The following is a 16,449-nucleotide window of genomic DNA, read 5'->3' as shown; positions in this document are numbered from 1 at the left end:
TGTTACAAGTCTGGTGTTCAGAATTTAGTTGAGTAAAAGTACAACAGAAGTGGCATCAAAATGTACTTAAAGTACTCATTATGCAGAAATCTTCCTTTTCGTGTTTTCAAAATGTATAAAATCATTTGAAAATAGCAGATCTACTAGCACAAAATGCAATGCGTGGCATGGCGACGCATTGTTTGTGAGCTTGAGCTTGTAGATCGGCTATTTTCAAACAGCTATAGGCTGAGGCTAATGTATGTTTTGTAATAATAATTAAAATCTTCAAAGTATCTAGTAACTGAAGTTGTCCAATAATTGTAGTGGAGTAAAAGTACTATTTGCCTCTGAGATGTAGTGGAGTAGAAGTAAAAGTATTGAAAATTGGAAATACTCCAGTATTAAAGGTAAAATAAATACCTACAAATTGTTCAGTACTTGAGAGTAGTTACTTTCCACCACTGACCAACGGTCAGTCACGGGTGAGATTTGGCTGATGTTACGAGGACTCGTTCCAATTTTACACGCAGTGGTTAAATAACATGTATTTATCTTTGACGATTAGTAAAAGGAGCAGTAGGCCTACCTACCACAGTGTTAGTTTAAACATTTCCACAAATCACGTTCAACCCAGATTCGGCTAAAAAAAATAACGGTTAAATTCGTTCTACTGCTATGTCACCAAAATGTGGAATGCCCAAAATGTTTGTCATAAAAAAGTGTGACTCCTTACTCTCCTTCAAAACCACTCTAAAAGAGTACTTGGTGGCTGCAATTCGCAACTGGTCCCTGTAAAATAGCTACCAGTAACCTGCAAGCTGATTGTATGACGTTCTGTATAGTAGTGTGTATATCTGTCTGTCCCCCCCCCCCCCCCCCCCCCCCAACTGTTTACTGTACATATTTTCTCTTTTTTACTCGTTTATACTTATTCCTTATTTTTAAGGAAAGTTTTACGAGAGAATCAAGGAAACACATATCTTGCAATTTTGTCAGCACTTTAATATTATTTATTTCATCAAAATCGGCCAGTTGGATTTTACAATCCAAATCTCATAATACATGTCCCAATATCTTTACAACAATTGTAAAAAATCGGATACATGGTTACAGAAAGCTTTGGATGCATATATCTCAGACTCAGAAACACTTTTCTGAGATTAATGATGAGATGATCTTCTGAGGCTTGGGTGAGTCACGGTCTGATGGCTGACTTAAGCTTTGGGAACAGTCGGAGGGCATTCTGTGTTGTCACCTCCACCACTTTCTCCAGGGGCACACCTTTTATCTTACTGATGTACTCTGCACAAATGGAGATGTTCCTTGGCTCATTTCTGACCTGTTTTAGGATTAAAACAAGGAATACGTTTGCAAATGCACAATGTAAAAATATTTGTTGAAGGCACACAAGCTCCTAATTGTTCATTTATTAATTTGAACAAACAGTAACAGTACTGAACATATATATATTTTTAAAACAAAAAAGGAAGTAAAAACATCTTGCCCAAAAAGATTATAGCAAAAAGACCATACGTCATCCATTATGATAGCAATGCAATACTGCAACTTTTTATTTTACATAATTATATTACATAATTTAATATTAAAACTACTTAATAAATTGATCGCTTAATTAATTTCATAATTGTAATAGAAGATTGCAATATTTTTACCTGCTTTTCAGGCCCAAGGGCTGGCGAATCCGTTTCTAAACAGATGCTCTCTAAGGGTAGCTGTTTCACAAGCTTCTGCTTCTTGGTGGGAAATCCCCCACCCCAAACAAAAAGAAAAGAAAAGAAAAGAAAAAGAGAATCATTAATCATTGACATTTAATGGGAAATAAGTAAATAAAATAAAAGTCAACATGTTAGTGCTTCCTAAGCAGACTGTGGTGTTTTTTGTTATACAACCAGTGCTTGTACTGTATACAAACACAGGGGAATATTTAGTATTTAATGTGTGACGTATATAAACACAGATTTGGTACAACTCGTGTTTCTCAATCAAGTGTGTCAGATGAAGAACACCATGAAGAGACTAATATTGTGTTGGTTAACTATTTGGTTGTGACTTCATGGTCAAAGCAAACTTCATGTGTTGGTGTGAAACCAGTTGAGAACCACAGCACTTAACCCAATACTGCACATTCAAAGTCCATTGCCTGTGCACGCTGAGTCGTCTCTAAACTATACACCAAATATTAAGAACAAACATGATTTCATATAGCATATACTGTATAAAGGATTGAAGTGTTGCTTTAATCTTAAAACAATGTTGTATCTCTATGTACAAGAATATTGCTGTTAATAGGTAAATGAAATATGTAACAAAATGACAAACAGGTCTGAGAAGAAACTGGTGGTGTGTGTACAGTAAATAAGTCATGTAGTCATACCTGTTCACTCCTTATTATAGATGGTGGAATAGAGAAGAAGTAGCCTGCTTTCACTCCTTCCATGGCAACTGAGGGTTTCCCATCGAATGCATGGAGCAGGGCTTTTTCAACACCTGGTGAAATTTCAACGGTGATGCAGTCAGTTAGTTTACATAACATACACATCTAGTTACATCTCTCTCTTTTTTCTTTTAAAAAACTTTTTTTGCAGAGGACAGTAAATGCTATTCTTCTCAGCGAATCATCCACAGTGCATCCAGCTTGGAGGCACTGTGGAGGATTCAAACCCCTGTTCTCTGCGGTGGTGGGCAGGAACTTTACCCCTGCACCACCTGGATGCCCCATAATGCATACCTTTAAATGAAAGACATCTGTACAGCTGAGAGTGTGATCCAACTTGTACGCCTGATGTATAGTTCATCAAGCAGTGCAACAACATTTTGCGCAGAAAATCTGTCGAAATATTGTCAAGCAACGCGGCTGTCTGACAAAGCATATATTTTAGCACATACCTTGTTCCTTTAAGAGGTGGATGGTAGGTCTTCCTGCTGACCTTGAATGGACATTTCTAACATTTAAACACACAAGACAATAACTATGTTTAAGGTAGGCTATACAAAAAAGGTAGGCTAGCAATAAAGACTTTAAAATGATATATATATATATATATATATATATATATATATATATATATATATATATATATATATATACTGAGTTGAGTTTCTTTTGATCATTTCCACACCATATTATTATGCATCAATACAAGAAACACCAAACCCAACGAATAATAGTACATATTTTACAGCAGCAGCAATACTAACAAGCCAAGTGTTTTTCTATTCCCTTTACAGTATATCAGTATGGCAAAACTCACAGAGGCAGGTCCAGTGTTTTGGCTATCTCTGCTTGACGAATGAGCACCTGCCTCTGGTTGTCTTTATCAGTGTCATTACTGACATATCTTGGGGTGAAATCCAAGCCCACCTGTTAAAAGAGAGTAAAACACAAAAGTTAACTGTAACTGATGTACAATGGTTTGGTTTATTTATGAACAAAAGAGAAATAACACTGCCATTAAATTAAGTGATATCAGGAAGACTTGTTTATTAGATTACCTCCCCAATAGCCACAAGGTGGTCTTTGTATTTCTCTATGATGGGTAAAGCAGCATCTAGATCCTGTATTAAACAAAGCAAATACTCAAAAAAAAAAACTACTCTGTAAATCAATTTTTAGATTAGATTTTACTATTGCAGAAAGCCATACATGAATCCAATCATTTGGATTGTCCTCACCATAGCCATACTTACCTGGAGATTGGCTCCCCTCTGTTGCCCAGAGGGTGATCCTTGAACAGGATGGACTCCTAAACAAGGGAAAATAAAACCTGAAAACCTAAAAAAAAAATAAGAAAAAAGTCAAATTATAAATTCACTGAAGATTAACAGATGCATCACACATTAAGCTAATACAGCTAATACATACTGTATATATTATTACAAGGACCTAGACAAACCATATTGCTACCAAGGGAAATTCAGTTGTCATAGCAGCACCCCAGTAAGGTTGAAATGTATTACTTTATTGTAGTAGGTTAAGCCCTAGGCCTAAGGTATAGGATAGCAATATAAAATACAGTATAAAGACTTTATACTGTCAATACGTTACCTCTGTGATAACTGGATGATCTTGTCAAACTCTCCAGCATGCTCTGCCACTGCTAAAAGAGCCAACAGTCCAGCCTGTGTAACATAGACTCTACATTACTTGATCCATTACGAACAACACCCAGCATGCATGTAGTGGTGGAAAAGGTACTCCATTTTTTTTACTAAGTAAAAGTATCAATACTACGATGTAGAAATACTCTGTTACAAGTAAAAGTCTGGAATTCAGAATTCACTTGAGTAAAAGACAAACACAAAAAAAATGGTATCAAAATGTACTTAAAGTACCAAAAGTAGAAAGTACTCATTATGCAGAATGTCCCATTTCATAAGTTTTCAAATGTATACAAATCTAAGCAGAATAGCAGATCTACAATACGATCATACAAGCTTAAAATGCGTTGCAACGAGCTTGTGGATCAGCAATTTTCAAATGGCCGAAATGCAGAGCTCAGTGGGCAATAATAACAATCGAAATCTATTAAGTAACTAGTAACTAAAGTTGTCAAATAATTGCAGTGGAGTAAAGTAAAAGTATTGAAAATGTGAAACACTCAAGTAAAGTAAAAATGCCTAAAATTGTTCTTAAGTACAGTACTATGAGTAAATGTATTTAGTTACTTTACACGACTGCAGTGTATGCATGGCTAGGCTACTGTACTTCTTCGGCTAAGAAGACATACCTGTCTGGAATTCTCTATCACTTCGTCTATATCCTGAAGATAGAAAGGAGACACGTTAACGTCAATCAAAGGAGTTCACATACGTTTATCCGCACACATTACGTGTTGGAACTTGTCACTCATACCGTGTCAAAATCCCCTGCAGAGATATGACAGTGGCAGTCAATTGATCCATACATGTGGACAGCAACGTTCAAAACAATATGAAGTGTACACGGCGCATGTCTGCAAATGGAACTAGGTTCAACGTTACAGAGCAGCCCGGGCGAGCGGGGGATTTCTTCCCTGGCCCTTGTTGTTGTATCCGATTGTAGTCATACGTAGACACCAGTTCTAATAAAGAACATATCAAACATCCCTAACCCTGAACGAATCAATGGCCTTGGTCAGAGCGACGTAGTAGTGCGAGTGACGACATAAAAAGAAAGTCGACGATTTTGAACGCTCCCTCCCCACCCGGAAGTTAGCAGCAATACAATACAGTGTTGCCATGTCTGCTTATCATAAGCGACTTTGGGCTTGTTCTTCCTGTAAAGTTGCTTGTAAATATTGGTAGTTGCGGGGTTGCGGTTTTTGGGGCTTTTTTCTAAAGGGTAGTTGCTTATTTGGGCTTGTTTCCATTGTTTTTGTTTTAAACCAGTGGTTGTCAAACATTTTCGTCATGGTCATGCATGGACCCCCGCCCCAAATGTGTATTTGTCCCCTAACCCCCATCCAAAAATGTTTTATGCCAGAGCATTAAAACATAAAACATAAAAACAAGATTTTTGTTGTTAAAATGTTCAATTTTCTATTTTTTTAATAGCATAGCTTGTGTTTAAAGGGCAAAGGGCTCGCTTCTTTTTGGCTTGTTTTCATAGACTGGTTGCTTGTTTCTCTCAAAAGCTGGCAACACTGGTATTGAGTATCATTATAAAAAGAAGGAGAAGAAGATTGAGTATCATTTGCTTATTTCCTTGTTTTGACTTCGGTGAAAATGTCAGTCGTTGCTTCACTGTTTGTTTTAGTGTTGATGGCCAGTACCTGCAGCAGTAAATATGAGCCTACCTGGGAATCCATAGACTCTCGACCACTACCGGAGTGGTACGATCAAGCCAAGTTTGGCATCTTCATACACTGGGGAGTGTTCTCTGTTCCGAGCTTTGGCAGCGAATGGTTTTGGTAAGTTTGTTTGGTTTCAAATGTCACATTACACACGTTTACAGCCAGGTGTGAAAGTATAGGGAAGTGATAGCCGTGGATCAAGACTGACCTAGATGTATTTGATCGAGTCTGACTTTTACTTTCGTATCTATGATAGTCTTGGGCTTTACCCCCAATTGGCACTGGACATCCGCGCGGAAAGCCCGTACTTCTCCGTACATGTACAACAACAATATATAAAGTGCTGACCCTGTAGCCCCGGATGTTAACTCGACATTAGATACCCGATGTGCACTGTATTAGCCATAGATATCTATGGTATTAGCCCGTATCTTTCAATAGATATGTGTTTGAATCCCGTCTGTGTCGGATACTGTCGGAAGTTCCCTGTATTCCTCGGGGCGTATCCGATGAAAGCCGGAATCACACTTAATGTAAACGGGAAGTTAACGAGGGGAAAGAAACGGCGTTCGGCCAGAGACGGAATTAAAACGCATATCTATTTAAAAATACGGACTAATACAGTACACAAAGATTCCGAATGCCGAGTTAATATTTGGTGCAACCGGGTAAGCACCTTTTATTTTGCATTTGTACATGTTAGCAGAAATACGGACTTAACTGGTGAAAGTCCAGGGCACTCTGCGAGGTGCAGCCCAGGACTATCATAGATATGCAAATGTAAAAATTGATATAATACATATGACAGTCTTTGTCCAAGGCTAGGGAAGTGAGAATGAAGAAGAAAGGAGAACATGGAGCAAATCATACAATTACAGGAAGGCATAGTTAAATCAAATATACTGTACAACAATCAATTAGCAATACTGTAGGTAGCTGGCTCATATGGAAGGCAGAAATTCTTCTTGTGCAGTTGGAAAACGATATGAAAATAGCAGCAGCAGGTATATACAATTGCAGTCATGTATATGGCTAAAGTGACATCATGGTTAAGAAATTGAAATAATATGAATGAATTACACTTTTGAGATATTTAACATTTTCCAGGTGGTATTGGCAGAACCGGAAACTGCAGCCTTATGTTGACTTTATGCACAAAAACTACCCACCGGACTTTAAGTATCAAGACTTTGCAGCGCAGTTCACTGCTGAGTTCTTTGATGCCAAGGAATGGACTGATATCTTTGTCTCATCAGGAGCAAAGTATATTGTACTAACAACAAAACACCATGAAGGTAACAGTATAAGCAGATTCACTTAAGTATGTCATAAGCCTGTATCTGTTTTCCATACGTTTCTTGATTTATTTGATACTAATTCAGAGCTCACTGTGAGTGTGACTAAAGGAATGGCATGACTATTGTCATTGAGCTACAAAAGATCTTTTAATACAAATTAATTATCTATTTCCTAGGTTTCACACTATGGGGATCAAAGAACTCCTGGAACTGGAATGCAGTAGATGTTGGGCCTAAGAGAGACTTGGTTGGGGAAATGGCAAATGCTCTTCGGGATAACAGCGACCTGCATCTAGGGCTCTACCACTCTCTCTTTGAGTGGTTTAACCCGCTCTTTGAACAAGATGCCGCCAACGTCTTTACTACCAACTACTTTCCTACTACTAAAACCCTGCCTGAGCTGTATGAGATCGTCACCAAGTATAAACCGGACATTCTGTGGTCTGATGGGGGCGGTGGTGCTCCTGATAAGTACTGGAACAGCACTGGCTTCCTAGCTTGGCTTTACAATGACAGGTAATAAGAATAGCAAAAGCGAACTGTTTAATAATTTAAAAATTCAACCTGACAGTCACGTGACTTTCATGAGTTTTATTCCACCTACTATAAACCCTGTTGATTAAAACCCATGAATGACAAGCGTGTGTCTCCTGCAGTCCTGTGCGAGACACAGTGGTGACAAATGATCGATGGGGTTATGGCACCATCTGTACCCACGGCGGATATTACACCTGCGATGATCGCTACCAGCCTGGACACCTGCTGAAACATAAATGGGAAAACTGCATGACCATCGACACCAAGTCCTGGGGTTACAGACGTAATGCACCGCTCAAAGATTACCTCACCATTGAGCAGCTTGTGGCTGTGAGTAACTATCTTCCCAGTTTTATCTCCATCTCACAAGAATATAAACCAGAACTACCAGAACTTCCTGTAGCCCAATACTTCCTCATTCCTGTACTTCCAGTTAGACACTACTAGGCAGTAGTTATTGTCCAGCCTAGATGGTGAGAATGGAGACTTTTTATTTAATTTGTCTGCTTTCATACACCTGTCACAGTTGGCACGTGACACAGTTGTGCGATGAAGTATAAATTGTACAATGTACACACGTGACACAGTTGTACGATGAAGTATAAATTGTACAATGTACACACGTGACACAGTTGTACGATGAAGTATAAATCATTGTACACACGTGACACAGTTGTACGATTAAGTATAAATCATTGTACACATGACACAGTTGTATAAATCAGGCTAAACCAGCTAACCACCCTTCCAATCAGACAGTCGAACATTGCTCCTCAAAGTTTGATCTGTTTCTATTTATCTGTTTAATGTTTTAACTCTCCGTTTTAATATTGTACTTGTACAGGAAATTCAGCTGTTGATTCCACTTTTACTTTTGCAGAAACTTTGTAAATTAAGAGAATTGTCTGTGCTGAATGAATGATCAAATGGCACTTTCAACTATGCAGTTCTATTCTAGTCTGGGTATTTATAAAATTTAGCTTATTTATTTCTGTTAAGCACATTGTTTCCCTTTAATAATAATAATCAGAGTCTTATGCTGAAAGAAAGACAGACCACCAGGACAGCCAGCCACACAGGCTGTGTTTACATGGACAGGAATATTCCACTTACTGTATATTCGGAATGATTGCTCATTCAGAATAAAAATGCTCATGTAAACCTCAATTGGGATAGAATATTCCATTCCGGTATGATCGTAAGGAATTTTCATTCGGGTTTGGAGGGGTGGTATATACCGTTTGAATTTGAAAAATATTGCATGCAGTAAAACTTTAATTCAAAGACTGTATAAGTCTATTTATGTTTCTGTATGCGTCGGCCACGGTTGGTGCTGAGAAGCGCTCCCTCCTGCGGAATAAAATGAATGATTCATATTCTATAGCGTCATTTAATAAGCTTATATACTGAAATGGTTAAGCCCAGGCTTGTCCCGGAGAACGGACGCTCAGAGGATCTGAGCCTGTGGAGGAACAATCTTTCTTTCTACCTGTCCTTGACATGAAACCGGAACTTATAATCAAAAGAATCTATTCAGTCAGATGAAAAGTTTTTTGTTTAAATAAAATTAAGGTAGCCTACATGAGAAATGTAAAAAAAAGTAGTAGGCTAGCCTAAGTTTTACCGTGTCTGATACCAATACAAAAAAATAAACTGGTCTGAACTTCGCATTAACATGGCGATAACAAAGGAATGCGGGCGTGCACCGCATACAACGCTGCCTGGCAGGAGTCTGTGTGTTGCTTCCCGGCCTGCCTACGGCCAACAAAATTCTGCCGCGGAGGCACAAGGGGGCTATTGCCTCCTCCCCATGCCCAACAGGGGAAGTTCTGCCCCGGGTAGTGGAGCCGGGCGCCCCTGGTCCATGCCCGGGCGTAGGCGGGAAGCCGGGAACCACTTAGCTCATGTCAAAAGTTACATTCCGAATGAATGCTTTGGGTCATGTAAACAAGGAATACTTTTATTCAGGTTCCATGTAAACAGTTGGGTATGAATCTCTGTTCGGAATGAGTTCATTCTGAATGAATAAATATTGTCCATGTAACTGCAGCCATTGAGCTTTAGAAGTTCTATCTAGCCATATCTCGTCCTCCTTCTTCCTTTCTCTCTCGTTTTCTCTCTTTCTTCCTTCTTACCCTTCTCTGGTCATTCTTTTCTTCATTTCTGACCTTCCTCTGTGCCTCAGACCTTGGTAGAGACAGTATCCTGTGGTGGAAACCTGCTCATGAACATTGGACCCACACATGATGGGAGGATTGCCCCCATCTTTGAGGAGCGCCTTAGACAGATGGGGATGTGGCTTGGGGTCAACGGGGAGGCCATCTACAACACCACTGCATGGAGGGCTCAGAACGACAGTGTCACCCCAAAAATCTGGTGAGCATACTGTGCCTTATTTGGAACTTGATTGTTTATTTGTTTACACACACAGTCAAATCAGGAGTGATAAAAAATATTTTTACACTTTAAAGAATGTACACTCCAGATTTTGCCTTGCCGGTACAAATACATGAGAAATACAGTATTGCACACATTGTATCACAATGATCATAGCTCATGTTGGTCTCCATCACTTTAGTTCCAACAGCCCAAAGGTTATTGTGTAAATAATTAACTTTGCATTTGTGACTGTTTTCCTACAGGTATATTTACAAGACACAGGAAAAGGCCATCTATGTCATTCTTCTTGAGTGGCCAAATGATGGATCTGTTATTCTGCATGAACCTTTGGTTACTGAAGGAAAGACTCAGGTATGGTACTTGTCACTATCTACCTGTAGACTTATACTTAATTTATACATGGTTGGTCGCCAATGTCACACGTGAAATATAGCAAATCTACAAGCTCACAACGCATGGCTATTTGAAACGAAAACTTGTAGATTGGCTATTTTTGGTGGGTCACCGACATACAAATCTGGCTTACCAATACAGTTCCTATCTTCCTATCCCACCACAAGTATCCTGTATGTTTTCTACTTGATTTCATTACTAAATTCAATTGTAATATATAGGTTCGTGATGTGTGCCAAGATTGAGGATTTGGCTACCATACTGTATGGTAAATGGACTGCTTTTTTGTAGTGCCTTTCTAGTCTCTCCGACCATTTAAAGAGCTCCTCAATGTACTTCACATTCTCACATCCACAACACGAAGATTTTTGCCATAGTCTTCAAATATTTTTGTAAAACTGGAAATGTTCAATTTAGCTTTTACGTCATGCATCTGAGATATGCATAGGAGTAGGAACAAAAAAATGTGATCTCCAAGTTTGCATCATGATGCAACACATTGAGACTGGCTATTTTATATATATAAAAAAAGTGAAAGTATAAAGGCTTAATTATTAGCTTAATTGTTTGCATTGTTAGCTAACGATGCAAACCGAATGTCCACCTTCTTTATTTCAGTGTCTAAGCTGAACCATTTCTTTTTTTCCCATTCCAAATAAGGTGGTGCTTCTCGGTCATGGGTCTCTGACATGGGAGCCTGTAAAACCAAGTGGATTGAGGGTTCTCCTACCCCAGCTGTCCTTCAGTCAGATGCCATGCCAGTGGGCCTGGACCCTGAAGCTGACAGGTGCCACTTGAAGGGAAGCCGTATCATTGGTGGTGGAATTGGATTAGCTACAGGCTGTCTGGATGGATGGCTGGATACTGTTGGTCACTGCACATGGATGGACACACTATGTCTGTCTCAAATCGGTTTTGAATGGTGCCTCGTCACTTGCATTACGTTGAAGCATCTCAGGAAATGGTTGTTGAATTTGAATGTAGGCCTGTGTAAATGTAACAAATATACTGTACAACCTAAACGACATACAGGAAAAATCTCTGAAGTTGAATATATGTTTAATAATTTCGATTTGTTTGATTATACTGCAAACTAAAAGGCCTCCTAGACCAAAAGGGATTGTAAAGCATGAAGTACAGTATTTACAAATGTAAATATTGGTAATAACTACTTGCACTGTAACATGATGGTGATTATGAATGATTTTAAACTAAATTACTTTTCAAATCTGATGTTTGTTTACACCTTACTTTATGGCCTATTAGGCCTACCTCTGAATCATTCAATAAAGTGTGATTTTTTTTAAATAAGTAAAACATTGGCATAATTGAAGCTTTCTTGAAAACGGTGTCAGAAGTGTGCTGATAAGAATACCAGCTGAATTTCTTTTTCTTCATATTTTTGCATTTTCAGAATATCTTTATAAAGTGTGGGACAGGAGGAGAAGGGTTACTTATAATAGATGAATTTCTTTATAAATGTCTATGTATTCTATGTGCAGGTATATATAAATGTATGTACTGTATGTGGCTTGTTTCAAATCAGGCTGTACTATGAGTTGCTGGTTGGGTGTACACTGGAATGTTGGTAATTTTGTTTTGTTTTTGTTTTAAAATTGATGTGTCTGATAATCCCATGTGGGATGGGTCAATAAATTGTCCGGACACGGAAATAAAACAGTCAGTCATTCATTCATTCACCAGCTTATTTAAGTGGGCGCAACGAAACTATCGCCGCATTGGCACATTGATGGTGGGAGTGTCTCTGTGGGTGGCCTCCAGCAGGTCCTCACCTGCTCACCTGAAGACTGGTTTGACTGGGGGTAGGGTGAGCTGGGGGAGATATTTTTTGTTGACCGCATTTTGCTCACTGTCTAACCTACTCACTGTCTAACCTATTTCTTCGCTCATAGGTATTATATATATTTATTGGAAATTTGTATTGGGTGTCACAGAAGTGAAACATTTTAAACTTGAGCTTTCGTTTGGGCTTGAGTCCTTTCAGTTTGCGCGTCACATAGCTTTCTATCTCCCAGGCTTAGCCTGCTGGCTACAATCACCACGTTGTGAATGTGTTATGTTTACTGTGGTACCCAAGTTCAACTAGTGAATGCAACACTGTGACCTTTAGCGCCCTCTACTGCCCACAACGTGAGCAACACGACAGGCATCAAGCCAGGCCATTTTATTAAAGCACGCCCATGAATCGAGCCAATCGACCCTACCTAGCCCAGAGCCCAGAGCCAGCCTACACAGGACAGCTGACAGTGACAGCGGCGGCTGAGGTGAGGACCACAAGGAAGCGATGTCCCTTAGATAGTATAGTATAGTGAAGCTGAAAATGTAGGTTAACTGGAGGATCTTCATGTTATGCAATGCCATGTAAACCTAACTGTGCCACTTAATTTTGCGTAAACGGAATGACCTTCCAAGCCCTTTTGCCTTTATTAGCCACTATTGGGTACGGAGTAATTTGTCACCTGACCTGAGATAGTGTGTCCACTAGAGCAGTGACTGGTTCTCAACCTTTTCAGGCCGCGACCCCCCAAAATAACCATATTTGAACTAGGGAGTGGGGACCCCCACAAAATAATCATATTTGAACTGGAAACCCTCCAAACTTGGTTCTACAGACACATATTGTGAAAATAGCCGATCTGCAACACGACGCGTTGTGAGCATGTAGTTCAGCTATTTTCATCATTTTTGCATCTTTCTTATATTATTTGACAATTTGGCCAATGTTTGACCAGTTTTTATATAGTATAGTTTGTTGATTACTTTTGATGCAGTAATGGTCTTTTCATTTCATTTATTGTTTTTAGGTATTAAAAAGGTCTTAAAAGTCCTTAAATTGTCACTTAAACTGTCATCTGGGGACCCCCCCCCCAAAATAATAATAATATATATATATATATATATATATATATATATATATATATATATATATATATATATATATGTGTGGGGGACCCCCCCCTGGGGGTCCCGACCCACAGGTTGAGAACTACCACTAGAGCAGGGGCAGCGCTCAGTGTTGTGTCTGCTGTTGCACGCGCTGAAAGGTGGGAGGCACTTGAACAGTGCCACCGACATTGGTGACTGTGGCGAATTATATGACTACAGAGGTCGCTGTTTTTCATTTCATGCTTTGTGCTAACATTGTGCACAAAAGTGCGAGGATGGTAACTCACCTAAAAAGAAAGGATGTTTCCTTGGCACTCATTTCAAGCATTAAATTAATAATGACCACAGAATAAAAATGCTATTGGTTTATTAAGATGTTGGTGTGGGATCCTAGAAAATCTGCCAAATAGTGACCTCTGGTGTGACATCATTTGGATAGGTAACCAATGTAGGTGTAACAACGCAAATGTTCCATGACGTGAAAATAGGGGGTTTGCAAGGGGTTGTCAAATTCATGCATTTTCACGACGTGGGTTACCATTATGTATTATGTGGGCTATCCCCAGCCCAGGGACTTGCTTGTGAAAACTGTTCCCTTCAGCAAAAAGGCACATAGTCTTGGCCAGATACATTATACATAACGGCAGATGCACGCAAAGCATGCATGTTATTTTCTTTTACATTTTAGTCACTTCATAGGCTTTAGAGCTCTATGTACTATTTGTGACTGTTGGAAAAAAATATACTAAAACCTGATCACCTGTGTGATCATGTCATGATCACATACGTGAGTTATTGATAAACATAAATTATTTTTATTATATGTCCACAATTTTGCTATGTGCCGTAATCTGTGTGGACTTTTAGGTAGACTACTAGAATACAGAAACCATTAGAGATATTGAATCGTTGCTATGGAAACACATAATCATGTCACATTTTCCAGGCAATGCAGCGAGAGTGGGATAGGCCTATGGAAATGCAACAGACAAAAGAATGAATGAGTGACACGTCAAGTGGTGAGTAGAGAGGGCTTACAGTTACAGGTTGTTGTCAGGGTTCATGATTATTAACATTTGTTATGATTTGTCTGGTCAAAGTTCAATATTCCTTGTCATTGATAGCTGGTATGACAGACACTACAGCCACCATGGAGGAAAACCTGAATTCCTTCCATTCATAAACATCCCTCTCCCCCAACTATATCAAATACTAATATCATTAGGGGCTCTCTAGCATGAGAGTGCATATGTGGCATTCAATCACATGCAAATTTGTGGCGGATTTGAGCAGGTCAGCAGAGCTGTGTGCCTCAGATAGTGGAAATGCCAAGCAGTGTGTGGAACATCCTAGGGGACAGACCATTATATTTATAGAGATGAAGCTGACTTGACCTTCACTGCACATTGAGTATCAGCCATTTTAGCACTGCTCCTACAAGATAGTGAATACAGCATAATGGACCTCAGCTGCAGTGCAGTTAGTTAGCTTCAACTTCATCTGTGTGGCTCTGATACAGGCTATAGCTAATAATAGCCTTTCTGCAATTCCATACTGTAAGGGGCGCAACGAGACACAGTGCCGGCTTGCATTCACTCCTTTTTGGCCTTTTCCCCCCCCAGCACTTCAAAGTAAATGTACTGTGAAATTATAGTTTTGATTCATAGGAACTTAAGACTTGCTATCTTGAAAGGTAGGGTTTTCAACTCTTTCAAGATGTTCTTTTGGACGCTATACAGACTCTTGTTACATAAGTTGAGCAAGTAGTCCTTTATTATGCTCTCGGGTGGCTTTATGTTACAAATAAACCTGTCTTGTTCCTCTACCTATAGTGGTGAGCATAGCTGGTGCAAACCCCTCATTCAAGGACTCCTATTCATAGATGTATCCAGCCAGTTGTTCTCACCTAATAGCACACACGGAAACTGAAGAGGCTGATCAAAGCAGGTCAAATATTTATAGTTGTGCAAATTGTATTGTGTTAAAAGGCCAAAGTTTCACACAAACGACAGTAGTGGATACTAGATGGCCATATGTCAATAACAGAATCAATACTATATTGATCATTGTTTGTATTTGGGAAAAGCTCTGGTTTGTGTCACGTTCGGGGGGGCACCTGCAAATATTAACACCATCCACCAAGCTAGTAAATGTTAGTTATAGGTCTTGTAGGTTTGCTGTTTCTGCCAGTCACTTTGCAAGATGAATATTTTTCTTCTATTGCTTATTCTACAAATCAGATTGAATTTCTAAATAATGAAAGTGGAGGTTGGATTTTATCACCCACTACTTTGACCAAAGGATCAGAAATTGTGTTGCCTGCTTTGGTCATATTTGCCCAGAATTCTCTCACACAATTCTTGCGTGGCAGCTTGTTGATCAGGAAGTATTTACTCTGAAGATGCTGTGAATTTGGTGCATTGATGTAAAGACTGCAATGGTACCAGCTGATACTGTTCAGCTCACCGAATGAAGCTTGCAGCTGCATGTAATCTGCAGCGCTGTCCTAATTTTGCCATCTTAATGACACTCATTATGACTCTCCATTCACAAAGCAAATGTCGCCATGACAGAAGGAACCGGGTGCAGTTTAAACAGGCTACAGATTACTGTAATTCAGGGAACACATTAAACAATTGCAGCACCCTGAAACGTATTCTTCACAGCAATTGAGGCAATATACACTGAATAGAATCTGCCTCAATTTTCTCTTTTTACCAATCTACAGTGCTCTGCATTTAGCATTATTTAAGTAGTGTGTCAGGTGCAAACTCAGTATGGATATGGGTACCTAAATGTCTTGTCCTGTTTTTACTCTGAGCTCACTGAGACAAATCCATAGGATTCTAATGACATGGCATTGAATTCCTGAATCTTGACCCTTGAAATTAAATTTTGTCTGTCCTGATGATACCTAGATATTTGCTTTGTGAAATCTAGCTCATCACTGTGTTTGTATGTGTTCATACTGAGGCAGCTGCTGCTGTGTTCCGTGAAATACAGAGAGAGAGCAAGAGAGGGGGGAGAGAAAGAGTCCTTAAACGTTGGCTGTTGTGTAATCCCTCCCAGGGCCCCTTTGCTATTTTTGTGCCTGGGTCCGCACGTCACAGTTGGGTATTTTCTCTGGTGACTAGCTCGCA

The 16,449-nt window shown here is 39.3% G+C and overlaps 2 protein-coding genes across 3 annotated transcripts; one reads left to right on the top strand and one right to left on the bottom strand.

Annotated features, from left to right (window-relative positions):
* Nucleotides 1-981: 981 nt before the first annotated feature.
* On the bottom strand, nucleotides 982-5,086 carry LOC311036202 (putative deoxyribonuclease TATDN3). Of its 2 annotated transcripts, none has more exons than XM_084044744.1 (10): nucleotides 4,856-5,086; nucleotides 4,731-4,763; nucleotides 4,049-4,122; nucleotides 3,691-3,775; nucleotides 3,496-3,558; nucleotides 3,255-3,364; nucleotides 2,890-2,945; nucleotides 2,378-2,490; nucleotides 1,656-1,736; nucleotides 982-1,321 (listed from the first exon to the last, which is right to left on the bottom strand). In XM_084044744.1, exons 1-10 carry the CDS (start codon nucleotides 4,907-4,909, stop codon nucleotides 1,178-1,180), a joined length of 813 nt encoding a protein of 270 aa, XP_083900870.1. In that variant the 5' UTR covers nucleotides 4,910-5,086; the 3' UTR covers nucleotides 982-1,177. The 2 variants fall into 2 exon arrangements, with proteins under 2 accessions (XP_083900870.1, XP_083900871.1); XM_084044745.1 differs by having other exon boundaries at nucleotides 1,656-1,733.
* A 551-nt stretch (nucleotides 5,087-5,637) lies between these two features.
* fuca2 (alpha-L-fucosidase 2) lies at nucleotides 5,638-11,710 on the top strand. The gene is made up of 7 exons (XM_084045558.1): nucleotides 5,638-5,891; nucleotides 6,882-7,069; nucleotides 7,249-7,588; nucleotides 7,729-7,939; nucleotides 9,795-9,985; nucleotides 10,252-10,360; nucleotides 11,063-11,710. Exons 1-7 carry the CDS (start codon nucleotides 5,707-5,709, stop codon nucleotides 11,198-11,200), a joined length of 1,362 nt encoding a protein of 453 aa, XP_083901684.1. The 5' UTR covers nucleotides 5,638-5,706; the 3' UTR covers nucleotides 11,201-11,710.
* The last annotated feature ends 4,739 nt before the right edge of the window (nucleotides 11,711-16,449 follow it).

This window comes from Gymnoscopelus microlampas, assembly GCF_963454915.1.
Source record: "Gymnoscopelus microlampas genome assembly, chromosome: 20".
NCBI lineage: Eukaryota > Metazoa > Chordata > Actinopteri > Myctophiformes > Myctophidae > Gymnoscopelus > Gymnoscopelus microlampas.
Note: the sequence above shows the minus strand (reverse complement) of the source record. Positions and strands in the feature narration are given on the sequence as shown.

Excerpts from the sequence above, each read along its gene's own strand:
- LOC311036202 (XM_084044744.1), bottom strand. The coding sequence starts at position 4,909 with ATGTATGGATCAATTGACTGCCACTGTCATATCTCTGCAGGGGATTTT. Across the intron at positions 1,737-2,377 it reads CTATAATAAGGAGTGAACAG|AAGCAGAAGCTTGTGAAACA; the intron begins GTATGACTACAT and ends TTTCCCACCAAG. Across the intron at positions 1,322-1,655 it reads CCCTTGGGCCTGAAAAGCAG|GTCAGAAATGAGCCAAGGAA; the intron begins GTAAAAATATTG and ends ATCCTAAAACAG.
- fuca2 (XM_084045558.1), top strand. The coding sequence starts at position 5,707 with ATGTCAGTCGTTGCTTCACTGTTTGTTTTAGTGTTGATGGCCAGTACC. Across the intron at positions 7,940-9,794 it reads CCATTGAGCAGCTTGTGGCT|ACCTTGGTAGAGACAGTATC; the intron begins GTGAGTAACTAT and ends TCTGTGCCTCAG. Across the intron at positions 9,986-10,251 it reads AGTGTCACCCCAAAAATCTG|GTATATTTACAAGACACAGG; the intron begins GTGAGCATACTG and ends GTTTTCCTACAG.